This window comes from Anser brachyrhynchus, assembly GCF_964034855.1.
Source record: "Anser brachyrhynchus genome assembly, chromosome: 3".
Taxonomy (NCBI): domain Eukaryota; kingdom Metazoa; phylum Chordata; class Aves; order Anseriformes; family Anatidae; genus Anser; species Anser brachyrhynchus.
In genome coordinates, this window is record NC_137696.1 from 22,781,612 (window position 1) to 22,794,923 (window position 13,312).

The following is a 13,312-nucleotide window of genomic DNA, read 5'->3' on the forward strand; positions in this document are numbered from 1 at the left end:
TCATTCATATTTATAATCAGACTACTAAACTGTATTGGGTTGTCAGCTGTGTCACTGTCCTCCCTGTCACCTCTTCAGGAGAGATGGACTGTTATCTCCAGGAGTTTAAAAATTAAATCCCTTGGTATTAAATATACTGTAAGTAAGGCTAATAATAAGTGCCCTCAAAATGCTGCAGACAGGCGCTATCACCAGTCAAGGAAACTGCAGCTCTTTCTGAAAAAGAGCATTATTTTCTAACTGTTACCTTCATTATGAATCTGTTAACGGAAAGGGGAAGTTAATCGGGGTTGGGGTGTTGTGTACCTGTATAATTTAATAGAACGGCGTTGCAGGGGCCCCTTTGAGCATATTGCATTTTGAAAACCGTTTTCTGGCCTGGAGGTTTGCTGTCTTCATGTGGTGTTGCCAAATCAGTTGCCTGTGAACCTCATAGTCTGGAAAGCCTGAAGTATGAAATTGCTGTCTGAAGATCTGCCTTCCAAGACCCTTGCCTAGGCCAAACTTTCCGTACAAGAGATGGCTGTTGCCACAAGAACAGCAGATGTTTGTAGAGCAGACAAACAACATAGATGATAAAAGCAAATTGACCTTTCTTTTTTGTTTTGGAACGAGCTATTTAGAGTACATTCTGAGAGCAGTTCTTTTTTTCTCTTTCTTTTCTTTTCTTGGACTATATCTTTCATCATAGTACTGCTTGACTATACATTGACGTTTCTATTGCTACAGATGATTAAAATATATGTATGTTAGGGTTTACTAACATTTCCACTAACACCGATGCTACAAATCATTAAACTGTATCCAAATGTATTCTTGTCTGTTGTATTTTACTGAAGTAGTTTTAATGATGTTTATTTTTCCAGTGTCCCTATGGGAACCCTGGAAGAATCCAAAATGTAATAATTAAAGAATGACAGGCCTTTCCTTACAATATAAAGTGAGGAAGAGTTTTGTGGTTTACATAGCTATGCTGTTGCTTGTTAACAAGATATTTTGTCTTGTATGCTATCCAGGCCTGTAATGGTCAAAAAAAAAAGTTGAAGTCAAGAACTACATGTTTGTTTTCAATCAGTTGTTTTTCAAGTTAAAAGACTTGAATAGAATGTTCTAATTTGTTCAGTTATATACATCAGTAGTGTTAATATTTGTATTGAATCACTTGGAACAGCACAGCTTTTGCTGTCCCAGTAAGGCAGTACATTTTGCTGTCACTTATTTTGCTTATTGCAAGACTTTTTTTTTACTTTTTTTAAAAAAAAAGTTTGTTTTTTTTTTAAGTTTTAAAAGGTTGGTTGAAAGTTTGGGATCTCAGCTTGAGAAAAATACTTCAGTTGAATTACATTTTAAAAGAATACCCTGCACTTTAATTGTACAATTAAATATTTTGAATAAAACGAGTATAAATTAAAGGTAAAAATATTACTAAAATAAGTGCAAATCTCAGTGTCTTGTGGCTACATCATTACTATTTGGACCTAAAACCTACCTGTCTGTTTATTTATTTAGGCAAAAGCTGATGTTCTTAGAGTTATAACAAATGTAACTCATGCTAGATTCCTTGCATCTGAAGAATCTTAGAAAAATTGAACAAGTTAAGTCTGATATGAAAACTCAAAAAAAATCTGTTACTTTTCAGGGCAAAAATATCAGTTGTTGTTATCAATGGCTTGTACAGTCAAATTGTATGATAATCAAAAAAAACCTTATTTCCAAATTCATTAGCTGACTATGGAGAGGGTTTATTTGTAAATAGTTCAGCCTACAATTTTTTCCTTGTCATGTCATTTCAAACCTACCATGACAGACTGGGTACTTGATCTTTCAGTTCATGGACTCTGGCAAGGTAATGAGTTTTTTGAGTTAAATTCTGTTTTCAACTTGTATATGGACACAAACAGTGCTAAATTGATATATATATATATGTATGTATATGTATATATATATACACACATATACGTATATATATATACTGTCTTTGCTTTATTTTAAAGTAGTCTAAATCTCTAAGTTTAAGAATATAAATTTAGTAAGTCAACCTCATGAAGTCGTGTATTTACTGTAGTGGAATTGTTTGCAAGAGTAAGAGAGAACTACTAAACCCTTCGTGCTTCAGAGAAACAAAATGTTGGGGAAAAGAATGCTATTGTTTATAGGCACAATAACTATAAAGAACTTCTTTTGTCTGAAACATAATAAGTATTAAATCTTTGACTTGACAATGTATCATTCCGTTTGGATGAGAACATCCAGCCTGGTGTTATGTAATTCCTATATCATCTCTTAACATGAGAATTAAGTTGAATGTTGTGTGTTTAATTCTCTTCCCCCCCCCCCCCCCCCCCCCCCCCCCAAACCTTGGAAATACAAACTTCAAATGCGGTGGTTTGTATTTCTTAATTTTTTTATGCTATTCTTGTAATGGAGCATAAAAAAATTAAAGTCCCGTTGTTGTTGTTCCCCTCCCACACTCTGTTTTTTTGTTTTGTTCTTCTTTTTTGGGGGGATGGGAGTGTTGGATTTAGGGAGGGGATGAAGGGAGGACAGGTTCTTTTTTATTTTGGGTTCTTTTGGTAAACCCACTTTATACAGGTAGGGTATTTTCCATTGAATGTGTTAATAATGTCCTGTGAGTTCTTGCTTCCAGTAGCAAAGAATTAACTCATAAGTGTCCTCTCTCTTGAAGAAGTGGTCTATAAAAAATACTGCATGATGCATAAATGAGGACAGTATTATCCTTCTGGTCATCTTTCATCAGCATTTTAATTTTATATCAAATGCAATAGAGTTTAGCTGTTTGGCAGAGAAATTCATATTGTCCAACGGTCCAAAGTGAACTCTTCATTATATTATCCTTTCCTTTTGCGATCACAGATCACATAAAACACAAATGCAGTGGATGTCTATGATCTCGAAAGACTATCGTTGGACTGTTATTTTTTTTTTTTCCTTTTCCTTAAAGGCAAAATCCAGTTTTCTCTCACAGCAGTTTCGTCATAGTTCTACTGGCTATTATTTCCAGCTTTAAACTTTGTTACATTACATTAGAGAATATAGGTATATAAGCAAAATGGTCTGTTGTTTTCAGGACTCTGTTTACACCTATTTTATGTTTCATTTTTTTGTTTTTTAATGGTTGATATTTTCCTTGTTTCAGCAAAACCGTTTACATCTAAAGTGAAACAGATGCGACTACATAAAGAAGACTTTGAGATCCTGAAGGTGATTGGTCGAGGAGCCTTTGGTGAGGTATGTGTGTGAAAAAGGCAAAAGGAAGGATTTGAATATACTTGCTGATCTGCCTCACTGAGGAGAGACAGTTAATAGCCACATACCAATGTGTATGTTTTACATTATTCAGGCAGAAGGGATATTTTAGGCCAACCTAATACTTGATGCAAGTATATTTTGTTTTATATCTTCTCTGGCAGCCCTTTGCAGCTCTTTTTAATCTCTTAACTTTTCAGAGAGGCAAGTTCACGTGGGCTAAAAGACCATATTTCAGCCATCTGATAAGTCATTTGCTCAACTATAGTTCTTTGAGTCAGCAGATAGAGACCGCTGAGTTACTGATGGTGTAGTCTTTTCCAATCTTCCTAATAACTGAATTGTCTGAAAGTAGTTTTCAATAACTTAAATTGCCAGATACTGATACTGACATACTATGAACACAGAGAAATATCTCTATTCTTGTTGCTTTGTTTCCTAAAATTAATATTTGAATTTTTTTCCCTATATTTCTTGCAAGGATTTTACCAAATGTTAGTTTCTGTTTTAGTTGTCACCTACTACTGTCAAACTATAAAATTTTTTTGCTACTTCTGATTAAACCATCTTTTATTTCAAGTTTCAAGCAAGGCTGTTCACCACGAAGTTTTATGGCCACTAGGGATTTCAGAATATACTGGGCTGGGGAAACTCGAATGAATAAACCCTAGCTTTCTGCCCCACTTCTTAAGTTATAATAAGAACATGCTTTGTTCTTCACTTAAGTCACTATTTATACAGAAGGAGCAACATAATGTGTAACGATGCCTAGAATTTTTTAATGGCCAAATGTGTTACAAATGGGAATAATATTCAAAGCTTCTGCAGAAGTTATTCTTTATTGCCTCAAAAAAAGATCTGAGCGCTGAAATCCAAAGTACAAGGAAAAGATTATGAGCAATGTCTTCATTTCTTTTGTAACGGGAAATGTTTTTCAGACTGTTATGTTTTCATTGATATAAGAGCATCTCTGGGGGCTTTGATGGCAGATGAGGAAGAGTTTTCAGGTTTGCTTACGTATTTGCTTAATGTGAAAAATTAGGCTAATAAAGTCTGATTATGGAAGAACAAAGTTCTGTAGGTAGTACTTAAGGAACAGGAATTTTTACTGTAATGTAGTATCCACTTGTGGATAATCGATCTTCAGCCTTAACCTTTGCCGCAAAGAAAATGCTGCATTCACCGTCTTGATGCAAATGTTTCTGCATAAATCACTGACTTTCTCAATGTTGCCATAGTAGCTGCAGCTCAGTTCATGCACAAATCATATAGGATGTAAGAAAAATCACTGTGTGAGTACTTTCTTGTCAGAAGAATCATGCATGAAACCTGCCTCATATTACACTTTTTAAAAGAAGTCATTTTAGTCTGCTGAATCAGCATCAAACTCCGCAGCAGCTAATTCCAACACCCACCCACCCTTGTAGTGCTTTCTAAGGAGGCTTCTTTGCGATGAATCATACCATGGATAGTGAGAGCATAACTTTCCCCATCCTCTTCTGGGGACCGTCCACACAACATGGTAGTTCTCTTTTAGGAACAATATTTCTTTGTAATGCCCTACCTGAGAAAGACAGCATGACCACTTAATCATCAAAATCTTCAGTAAGGGGAAAACTTAAATTCTTTCAATGAAAATATTTGACTTTATGCGTTCTTAAAGTAGGACTTTTAAAATATTTGCAAGCATATATATTAAATCTACTGACTAGTTTAAATACAGGTTTAAAGTCCTACTTAAATATTTGTCTAGGAAAACAAATTATGTATGAAACTACTAGTTTTCTTTCCAAATAACTAGTAAGCATATAAACAAGATTTTTAAAAGGACTTCCAAATTTTGCTGCTACTTTAGCCACCAAGCACCATAATGATATTAAGCTGCAAAATACTTGTTATTATTCAGTAGGTGATAGTAGTTTGCTGAGACAGATTAAGCAGAAGATGGTTTCTTTCCAGGAAACTGTAAACGAGACCAAAGCTTCTCTAGGTTTCTGGGAAGATTAATTCTCATCTCCTGAAGCAGCATAATTCTGAAATTCCATAGACTACGAAGTTTTAGTGCAAGTTTTCATTGGCATAGTCTCAGACTTGTTTTGATTTTGATTTTACACTCCTTGTTTTTTTTTTTTAATTTGCATAGTTAATAAATATTTCCCTTTTTGTTTATGCAAGTTTGATGTAGGCAAAAAATAGTTCAAGTATTGCTTATAACTGTAAGAGGTTCTTGGTTTTCCTTTTCCCTTGAAGTCCATAGCCTGCTTGCTGTCACTCTGAGAATGCTTCCTTTTCCCTTCCCTCTCCACGCATACACGTACTTATTTAAAATTTAAAGAGTGCTGCCTTTAGAAAACACAAATGTTTTCCTTGGGAGGAGGATTATCCTAGCTTTGAGAACTAGTCATTCCTAAATTTTGGCATCTAGGTATGAACAATAACATCCCCCCCACCCCCTTCAATCCAGAGGTTGGTCATAAGAGCTAAGACTTTATAAGAAAAGCCAAAGCAGTGTTGTGCTCAGATTGCGTTAGTTATTTGACAGATAAGAGGCTGTTAGTTCACTGTATGTTACTTTGAAATTCGGTGCTTGTTTCTGTTGGGCTGGCTACTTTTGAAAAAGCAATATTGGCCTTTTTTCCCCCTTTTCTTCCCTGTCTTTCCCATCTTTTTCATCTTTCCCCCTGTGAGAAATACAGAGAACTGTTGGAAGAATAAGGAAAAAGCATCTGACTCAACCAAAATGTTTACATCAACACATACCAGTAATTTTTGTTGAGCTGCTCACAGGAAAATATAATTTTAAAAAAGCAACAAACAAACAAAAACACCACAACAAAGAAAAATTTGTGTCCAATCTTAATAAATTCCAGTAGCAAGGCACTTCAGGATAACTACTTAGGAATGATCATCCCTTCTTCTGTCTTGACAATTTCACTGGGGAAGGGAGAACATAAAAACAGCACTCGGTGTACTTGAGCATTCATACACATAGCATGTAGATGTGTGTGTATGTATATGTAAACACTGCCTGGCTCTGTAATCACGTTTGAGAATTTTTTGTTACAATTAGAAACCACCTCAGATTGTTCATTGCTGAAGTGTCTGGTCTTTGTTTCACAGTCAAATCCTGAAATAAGCATTGTAGAATTTACTTCCACGAAGCCCTGAGACACACAGAAAGATGCTGTGATTGCAGGAAAATGATGCTGTTTTCATTGTGGTCTTGTGTGTGTTGGGTGGGTGGGGGTGGTGTGGAATATGGATGGATATGGAATAACATGAATGCCTTTGACAGACTAAACGGCTGCTCCTGATTGTAAATGCAGCTGGTAAACACGAGTCTATTTTTGTTCTTTAGTCACTCTTCAGTTCTGGTAGACATTCACAGAAAGCACCAAGCCCTCAATTATTACAAAGCCTACTCTCCAGCTGTTAACCAAAGGCAGTGCTGTATCTCTTTCAGCTGTGTCCAAGTAAATGCTGTATAAGAGACTGGAAAATTAGGCAGCTGTGCAATTAGCGCATGTCATAAGAAATCAAGGGGGGGGCAAATAAAAACACACCCCAACAACAACCAAAGAAAACAAGACCAAACAAAAAAAATGGCCTTTTACTGAGCATGCTAAGGGCAACAAATGAAGCCCTGAAGTTGGAGTAGAAATACCGTGTTCTGCTCACACGTCTGGCTGCCTGTCCTCCAATGGTACTGGTGGGATCGGTAAAACTTCACTCAACAACAGCAATCCAGCCAGCTCTATGGCCAGCTTTTTTATTTTTGTCCACAACAATGGCAAAATCCTTAAAAGTGCTTAAGGCAGAATTACACAGTAGCTTCATGTCCCAGACTGCATTATGAAGAAGCTGTCCCTGTCATCCAAGCTATGACACAATTTGAATGCTGACTAGGTTCAGTGTTAAGGTTTTCTCCTCCCACCGTTTCTCATTTAAAAACCCCAATACAGATACAGCTTGTTAGAGATTTAACTAGAAGAATAAAAGGAAACTCAAGTTTCAAATCTGCGTTGTGGGTTATGTATTACCCCAGAGGATTTCCTTCTATGGAAAATTGTGTTGCTCAGTCTTGGGATACCACACATAGAATAGTGGATGTTATTTATGAAAGAAAATTACAGTCTAAACAATATATTTTTGTGTTTCAAATTTTAAAGTACCTTGAGGGATCCAAGGTCTGGACTTTAGCCTCAGTTTTTGTGCATGAATCAACCTCTAAAAATTTGGGTTCGTAAACGGGGTTAAACACATATATCTACTACCTTTCTGTCTTCTCTCCTTTTTTTATTCTTCCCCCTCACCCCAAAGGCAGCAGTATCAACAGCAGGGCTGGTAATGTATTGCTGCACAAATGGGAAGCGACAGCTGCTTTGTCTGGGAATCTATAGCTAAGTAAGAGGTACACTTTTAGATATGCTTAAGTTTAGACATCTGAGTATTGCAATCCTTCAACGTGTACTTTTGCCATATGTATGAAGCTGCTGCAGCTGATGACACATTTGAAGATGGCTGAAAGATGTTTGCATTACGCCTTCTTCAAACTGTCTGATCTTGTATTTTCTGTTATCTTTGTCTTCACACATGGCTAGTTTACTGATTATGAACGAGGCAGAAGGAATGTAGGAATCAACCTTAGTATTTTTTTTTGTCACTGGCCTGCAGGATGAAGATGGTGATAATCTGGGTGACAGCATGCTGGTTTGTAACCGAGTGCACACAGAAATAAATGCATCTCCGTAAGCCTTAGAGATTATTTGAAAGGGAGGAGGCAGAATGGGTTAGTTGGTGAATGGTTATTAAAACGTATTGTATTGATAGTTGAACTTCTCCATAACTGGTATGGTAATACAGTGGTCCGGTCTCATTTTGATCAGCAACTCTGAGTGTGTGTCAGATTATTGATGGCCACTTTGATTAAGACACTTAGCTTTCTGTACCCAGGGAATCCTGAACTGTGAAAACATATTTATGTAAAATTCTTCCCTTCCTCTTTCATAAAAATATTCCATCTTAGCTTTTCATATAAATCAGCAAAACTATAATATTCTCAGAAAAAGACTATATCAGTACGCTTTGCTAATGCAATATTAGATGGGCCTACGGTATCTCGTGTTTAACAAACAATGAAGGGGAGTAGAGCTTGTGTTTCCTTACGTTTACTTTTCTAGAAAATGTGAGTTTCAGCATTTCCCTGCCGCTGACAAGAGGCATGATAAAAGGGTTCATTGAACTTCAAGTGGAAAAATATGAAGTAATACTTTACCATATATTTTAGTGCATTTTTTTGAAAGAGTAGAAATTACCCCACAGCAAATCTACAGTAATAATTTGTGTCTAGAACCTAGAATGAGTTGTTTCTTGGTTTTAGAAACTGACTAGTAAGTTGTTGTCTTTTCTTGGTGGGTCTATAACTTAAATTACTGTGTAATACTGGAAGGATGAGTCCAAGAATATCAAGTATACAGCCAGTGATAGCTTCGTGCAGATGATAGAGCAAGAAATGTGATAGTGTGAAAATACCATTGTTCATCTAGTCACCTAGAAAAATGATGCGTAGTGAAAGTGTGATACATAATGAAAGCTTAAAGTAGACTTGGAGCTTTTGCAGAATAAATAGCCCATACTGCTGTGATGATACTCTTTCTGGATAGTGATGCTATGGTATCATGCATGGATAGTAAAGTTGTTTCCAAAACACTGAAGAAAAAAAATTGCAAGGCTTCATAAAAGAAAACATAATGTCTTTTAATGTTTAGGCTTATCTTTTGTTTATCTTTTCCAGGTTGCAGTAGTAAAACTGAAAAATGCAGATAAGGTTTTTGCCATGAAGATACTTAATAAGTGGGAGATGCTGAAGAGAGCTGAAGTAAGATAAATTTTTTTTCTATAATCACATACCCTCTTACTCTAGTGAATTGTTACTTCTTTTTCCATGAGAAGACTCTGTGTATATTCCACTTGAGGAGGTGCTTCAGTACTTACTGGCAATATGAAGATTAATATCAAAATAAGCTTAAAGCAGTTCATGGGAAGGGTTAAGTGGCACGGTGACTTGATTTAGGTGGGGCTGAAAGTTTTGTACAGTACACCGTTTCTGTAATTGGCCAAGAATTATGTACTATACAAGCAACCTTATAGTGTATTTATTTCAGTAGTCTTTAGCAAGTATATTTTCTGTGGTATAAGGAAATTACCAAGCTTTAACTCACCATGTGTATTAGTTTGTCAGCATTTGGAATTTAGTCAAGGTCCAATTTTTTGATTGAAAAATTAGATAAAAGTTTCAAATTTGAGAGCGTGTTTCATAAAAATGTCCCATTTGCAAAAATCTGTGACAGAAAGTTCATTGCTTAAGCATAAGTCCGTTCTGTGTTCTGAAAAAACTCTTTCGCTGGTGCTGCTTTGCTTTGGGTTCCTACTTGTATTATATGATTTCACCTTTCATAGAATCCACAGTACCTTTCCATGGATTCCTGTGGAAAGAAACATAAAAAAAAACACCGCACATTAAAATTGGTATATTTGTTTTAAATTGAACGTGTATCTAATTTATTTGAACTTCTTAATCTTTGCATACTAAAAACCAAACCGTCTGAAGTAGACTCCTAAAACTAAAACTCACTAAAAGCAACAAAGTTGTTTGACTATTGTCTCTTCCTCAGTTTGGACGGTGCAAGCAATATCTTGGCTGCCTCAGGGCTACCTTCAATCCGTTCTCTGCCCAGCTTGTATTTGTGTTGGGGATTGCTCTGACCCAGGTGCAGGACCTCGCACTTGGTCTTGTTGAACTTCATAATGTTGGCATGGGCCCACCTCTCAAGCCTGTGAAGGTCTGTCTGGATGCCATCCTTTCCCTCCAGCGTGTGGACTGCACCACACGGCTTGGAGTTATAAGCAAACTTGCTGAAGGTGCGCTTGATCCCACTGACCCATGTCACCAACAAAGGTGGTAAACAGCTCCAGTCCCAATACCAACTCCTGAGGAGCTCCACTTGGACATTGAGCTGTTGACCCACAACTCTTGGAAGCAACCATCTAGCCTTACCCACTGAGTGGTCCATCTGTAAAATCCGTATCTCTCCAATTTAGAGAAAAGGGTATAATGTGGGTCAGTGTCAAGTGCTTTGCACAAGTCCAGGCAGATGATATGTCTGTTGTCCTTCCCCTATCTACCAGTGCTGTAACCCCATTGTACAAGGCCACCAGATTTGTCAGGCATGATCTGCCCTTAGTGAAAACACATTGGCTGTCAACATATATTTCCCTTATTTCCCGTGTGCCTTAGCATAGTTTCCTGGAGCATCTGCTTCACGATGTTGCTTGGCACAGAGGTGAGACTGACTGGCCTGTAGTTCCCTGGGTCTTCCTTTTCCCCCCTTTTTAAAATGGTGGTTATGTTTCCCTTCTTCCAGTCCATGGGAACTTCAGCAGACTGCCACGACTTCTGTAGTGGTTTTATGTGGCAAGGTTTTGGTAGCAGGGGGCCATAGGGGTGGCTTCTGTGAGAAGGATCTAGAAGCTGCCCCATGTAAGGCAAGGGCCCTGCTGCTGACCAGAGCTGAGCCAATAAGCGATGTTGTTTTGCGCCTCTGTGAGAGCATATTTAAGAAAGGGGAAAAAAAATGCTGCCACACACTCAGCAGCTGGGAGAGTGAGAGGAGTGAGGAACAGCCTTGCAAGTGCCAAGGTCAGTGAAGAAGAAGGGGGAGAGGTGCTCCAGGCGCCAGAGCAGAAGTCCCCTGCGGCCTGTGGTGAGGACCATGGTGAAGCAGGCTGTCCCCCTGCAGCCCATGGAGTACCACGGTGGAGCAGGGTTCCACGCTGCAGCCCATGGAGGAGACCACGGTGGAGCAGGTGGACCTGCACTGACGGAGACTGCGGCCTGTGGAGGACCCCTGCTGGAGCAGGCCCTGGGCCGGAGCTGCAGCCTGTGGAGAGGAGCCCCCGCAGGAGCAGGGGGTCTGGGGGGAGCTGCTGCCCGTGGGGGACCTGTGCTGGAGCAGTTTGCTCCTGAGGGATGGACCCCGTGGTACGGAGCCGTGTGGGAGCAGTTCTTGAAGAGCTGCTGCCTGTGGGCAGCCCCCACAGGATCAGTTCAGCAAGGACTGCATCCTGTGGGAGGGAACCCACAGCACAGGGGACTAGAGTGACCAAGAAGGAGCAGCGGAGACTAGGTGCTATAGGCTGACCACAACCCCCATTCCCTCGTTCCCCTGCGCCGCTTGGGGGGAGGAGGTAAAAGAGGGCGGATGGGGGGGAAGGCGTTTTCGGTTTCTTTCCTTTGTGTTTCTCACTGCTCTAGCTTGTTAGTAATAGTCAATGAATCTTACTGTCTCCATACTCTGTGTCTGTTTTGCCCATTACAATAATTGTTGAGTGATCTCCCTGTCCTTATCTCAACCCTTTAGCCCTTTGCATCATATTTTTCTCCCCCTTTTTTCTCCCCTCTCTTTGAGGAGGGGGAGTGAGAGAGCAGTTGTGGAGCTTAGCCGCCCACCCAAGTAAAACCACCACAACCTCTCAAATATGATGGATAGTGGCTTAGTTGGATCAGATGACCTCTGGAGGTCTCTGCCAACAATTTAGAAAGACTGTGCCTTACGAAGATGAAGTGTAATGTTGAGATCATGGATTGGGCACAAAAGGCTTTCGGTTCAATCTTCCCCCCACTTATAAAGGTTTCAGTCAGGCCAAATTTGTTATATTCCCAAAAGAATAAGACCCCAGAGATACATACACTGAGTCCACAGAAGAATAAAATGAGTTTGCTACGTGTCTGTCTTCCTTTCCTCTGTGAGAAGGTGCTGCTTTGTCCAGTGCCCTGGGAGTTGTGATGGAGGTCCTTAGCCATGTGGCTCTGAGGAGAGCTCTGAAGGGAGAACACAAATGCAACCTTCCTTTTAAGAATAGGTCCATTTATTAGTTACATTAAATCACTATGTCTTAGTGCAGTTGTATTGGTATGAACATGTAAGCCATGTTTAGACTAGTGCAATTGCATCTATTCTAGAATTTACTTCTATTTGGCAGTAGTATAACAGCAAAAAAAAACAACAACATGAATTTATGTAATTGAACTATGTTATAGCAATTACAGGAACCACTGATACAATCTTTTTTTGGCCATGAATTAATGAAAAGCCCATATACCACTTACTTAGACTCCTTGGCTGTTACTGTCTCAACTGTGATCTACTGTGGTAATAGCTGTTGCTGTCTGCTCTAGGCACGTTGTCCAGAGGTGAGTGTTTAGAGTGCTCAAGGAACGCACAGCCTCCTGTTCTTACATTAAATCATGGCAAAAACAACAGGAATTATATAAACTGTGTAGTAATTAATACTTGAATTGTGTAATAACAAGTAGAGAATCTACATGTCATTTCGTTTATCCTTGTGAGAGCAAGAGTTCTTAATATCTCTTTCTGAAATATGCAGAGTTTACAAACAAGGAAGGAAAAAAAACAAGCTGAAGCATAAACAGTTTTTTTCCCTTTGAAGATGTTCCTCTCTTCTCCCACCCCGAAGTCTATTTTTCATTTAATAACCTTTGACAGTATTTGTTTTTAAGTATTTTTTTTTGTTATTTACACAAATTTCACTGCTTATTTCACGCATTATGCTGTGATTAAAGTATGCCACATTTCTTTTCCTTGGTTGTTCGATTTATTCACCAAAATAAGACCTGTTACAGCTTATTTGATTAGAGGAGGGGGAGTTATTTTCTGCTTTGTTTCTACTGAATGTATTCTTCTGCATAGCTCAATCTCAAATGCTATATCACTCTTCATTCTTCGCTTTCCAAATCTCACAGCTACCAATAGACGTGTTAGGGGTCTGGTATATGGCTATTGTTTTTGGAAGTGAAATTGGAAAAGTGAAAAGGCTTGATTTTACTTCAGATTTAGCTGTCTCATAGGATGTAAGAGAGATTGAGCATGGTTCAAACTGATGAACCATCCTTGTGAGGTAGCAGAGTGTGTTGGAAGAGTTTATGGTCTCTGTTTTTCTCTATCAGTTGTCTAAATAGAGCCCA

The 13,312-nt window shown here is 38.5% G+C and overlaps 1 protein-coding gene across 5 annotated transcripts in view; it reads left to right on the forward strand.

Annotated features, from left to right (window-relative positions):
- Positions 1-13,312, forward strand: part of CDC42BPA (CDC42 binding protein kinase alpha) — a 162,522-nt gene that overhangs the window by 41,519 nt on the left and 107,691 nt on the right. For all 5 annotated transcript variants that reach the window (XM_080587648.1, XM_080587650.1, XM_080587646.1 and 2 more), the window contains exons 3-4: positions 3,158-3,249; positions 9,062-9,145. In XM_080587648.1, the coding sequence (XP_080443774.1) occupies positions 3,158-3,249; positions 9,062-9,145 (176 nt within the window). The remainder of the gene's footprint in view (positions 1-3,157; positions 3,250-9,061; positions 9,146-13,312) is intronic.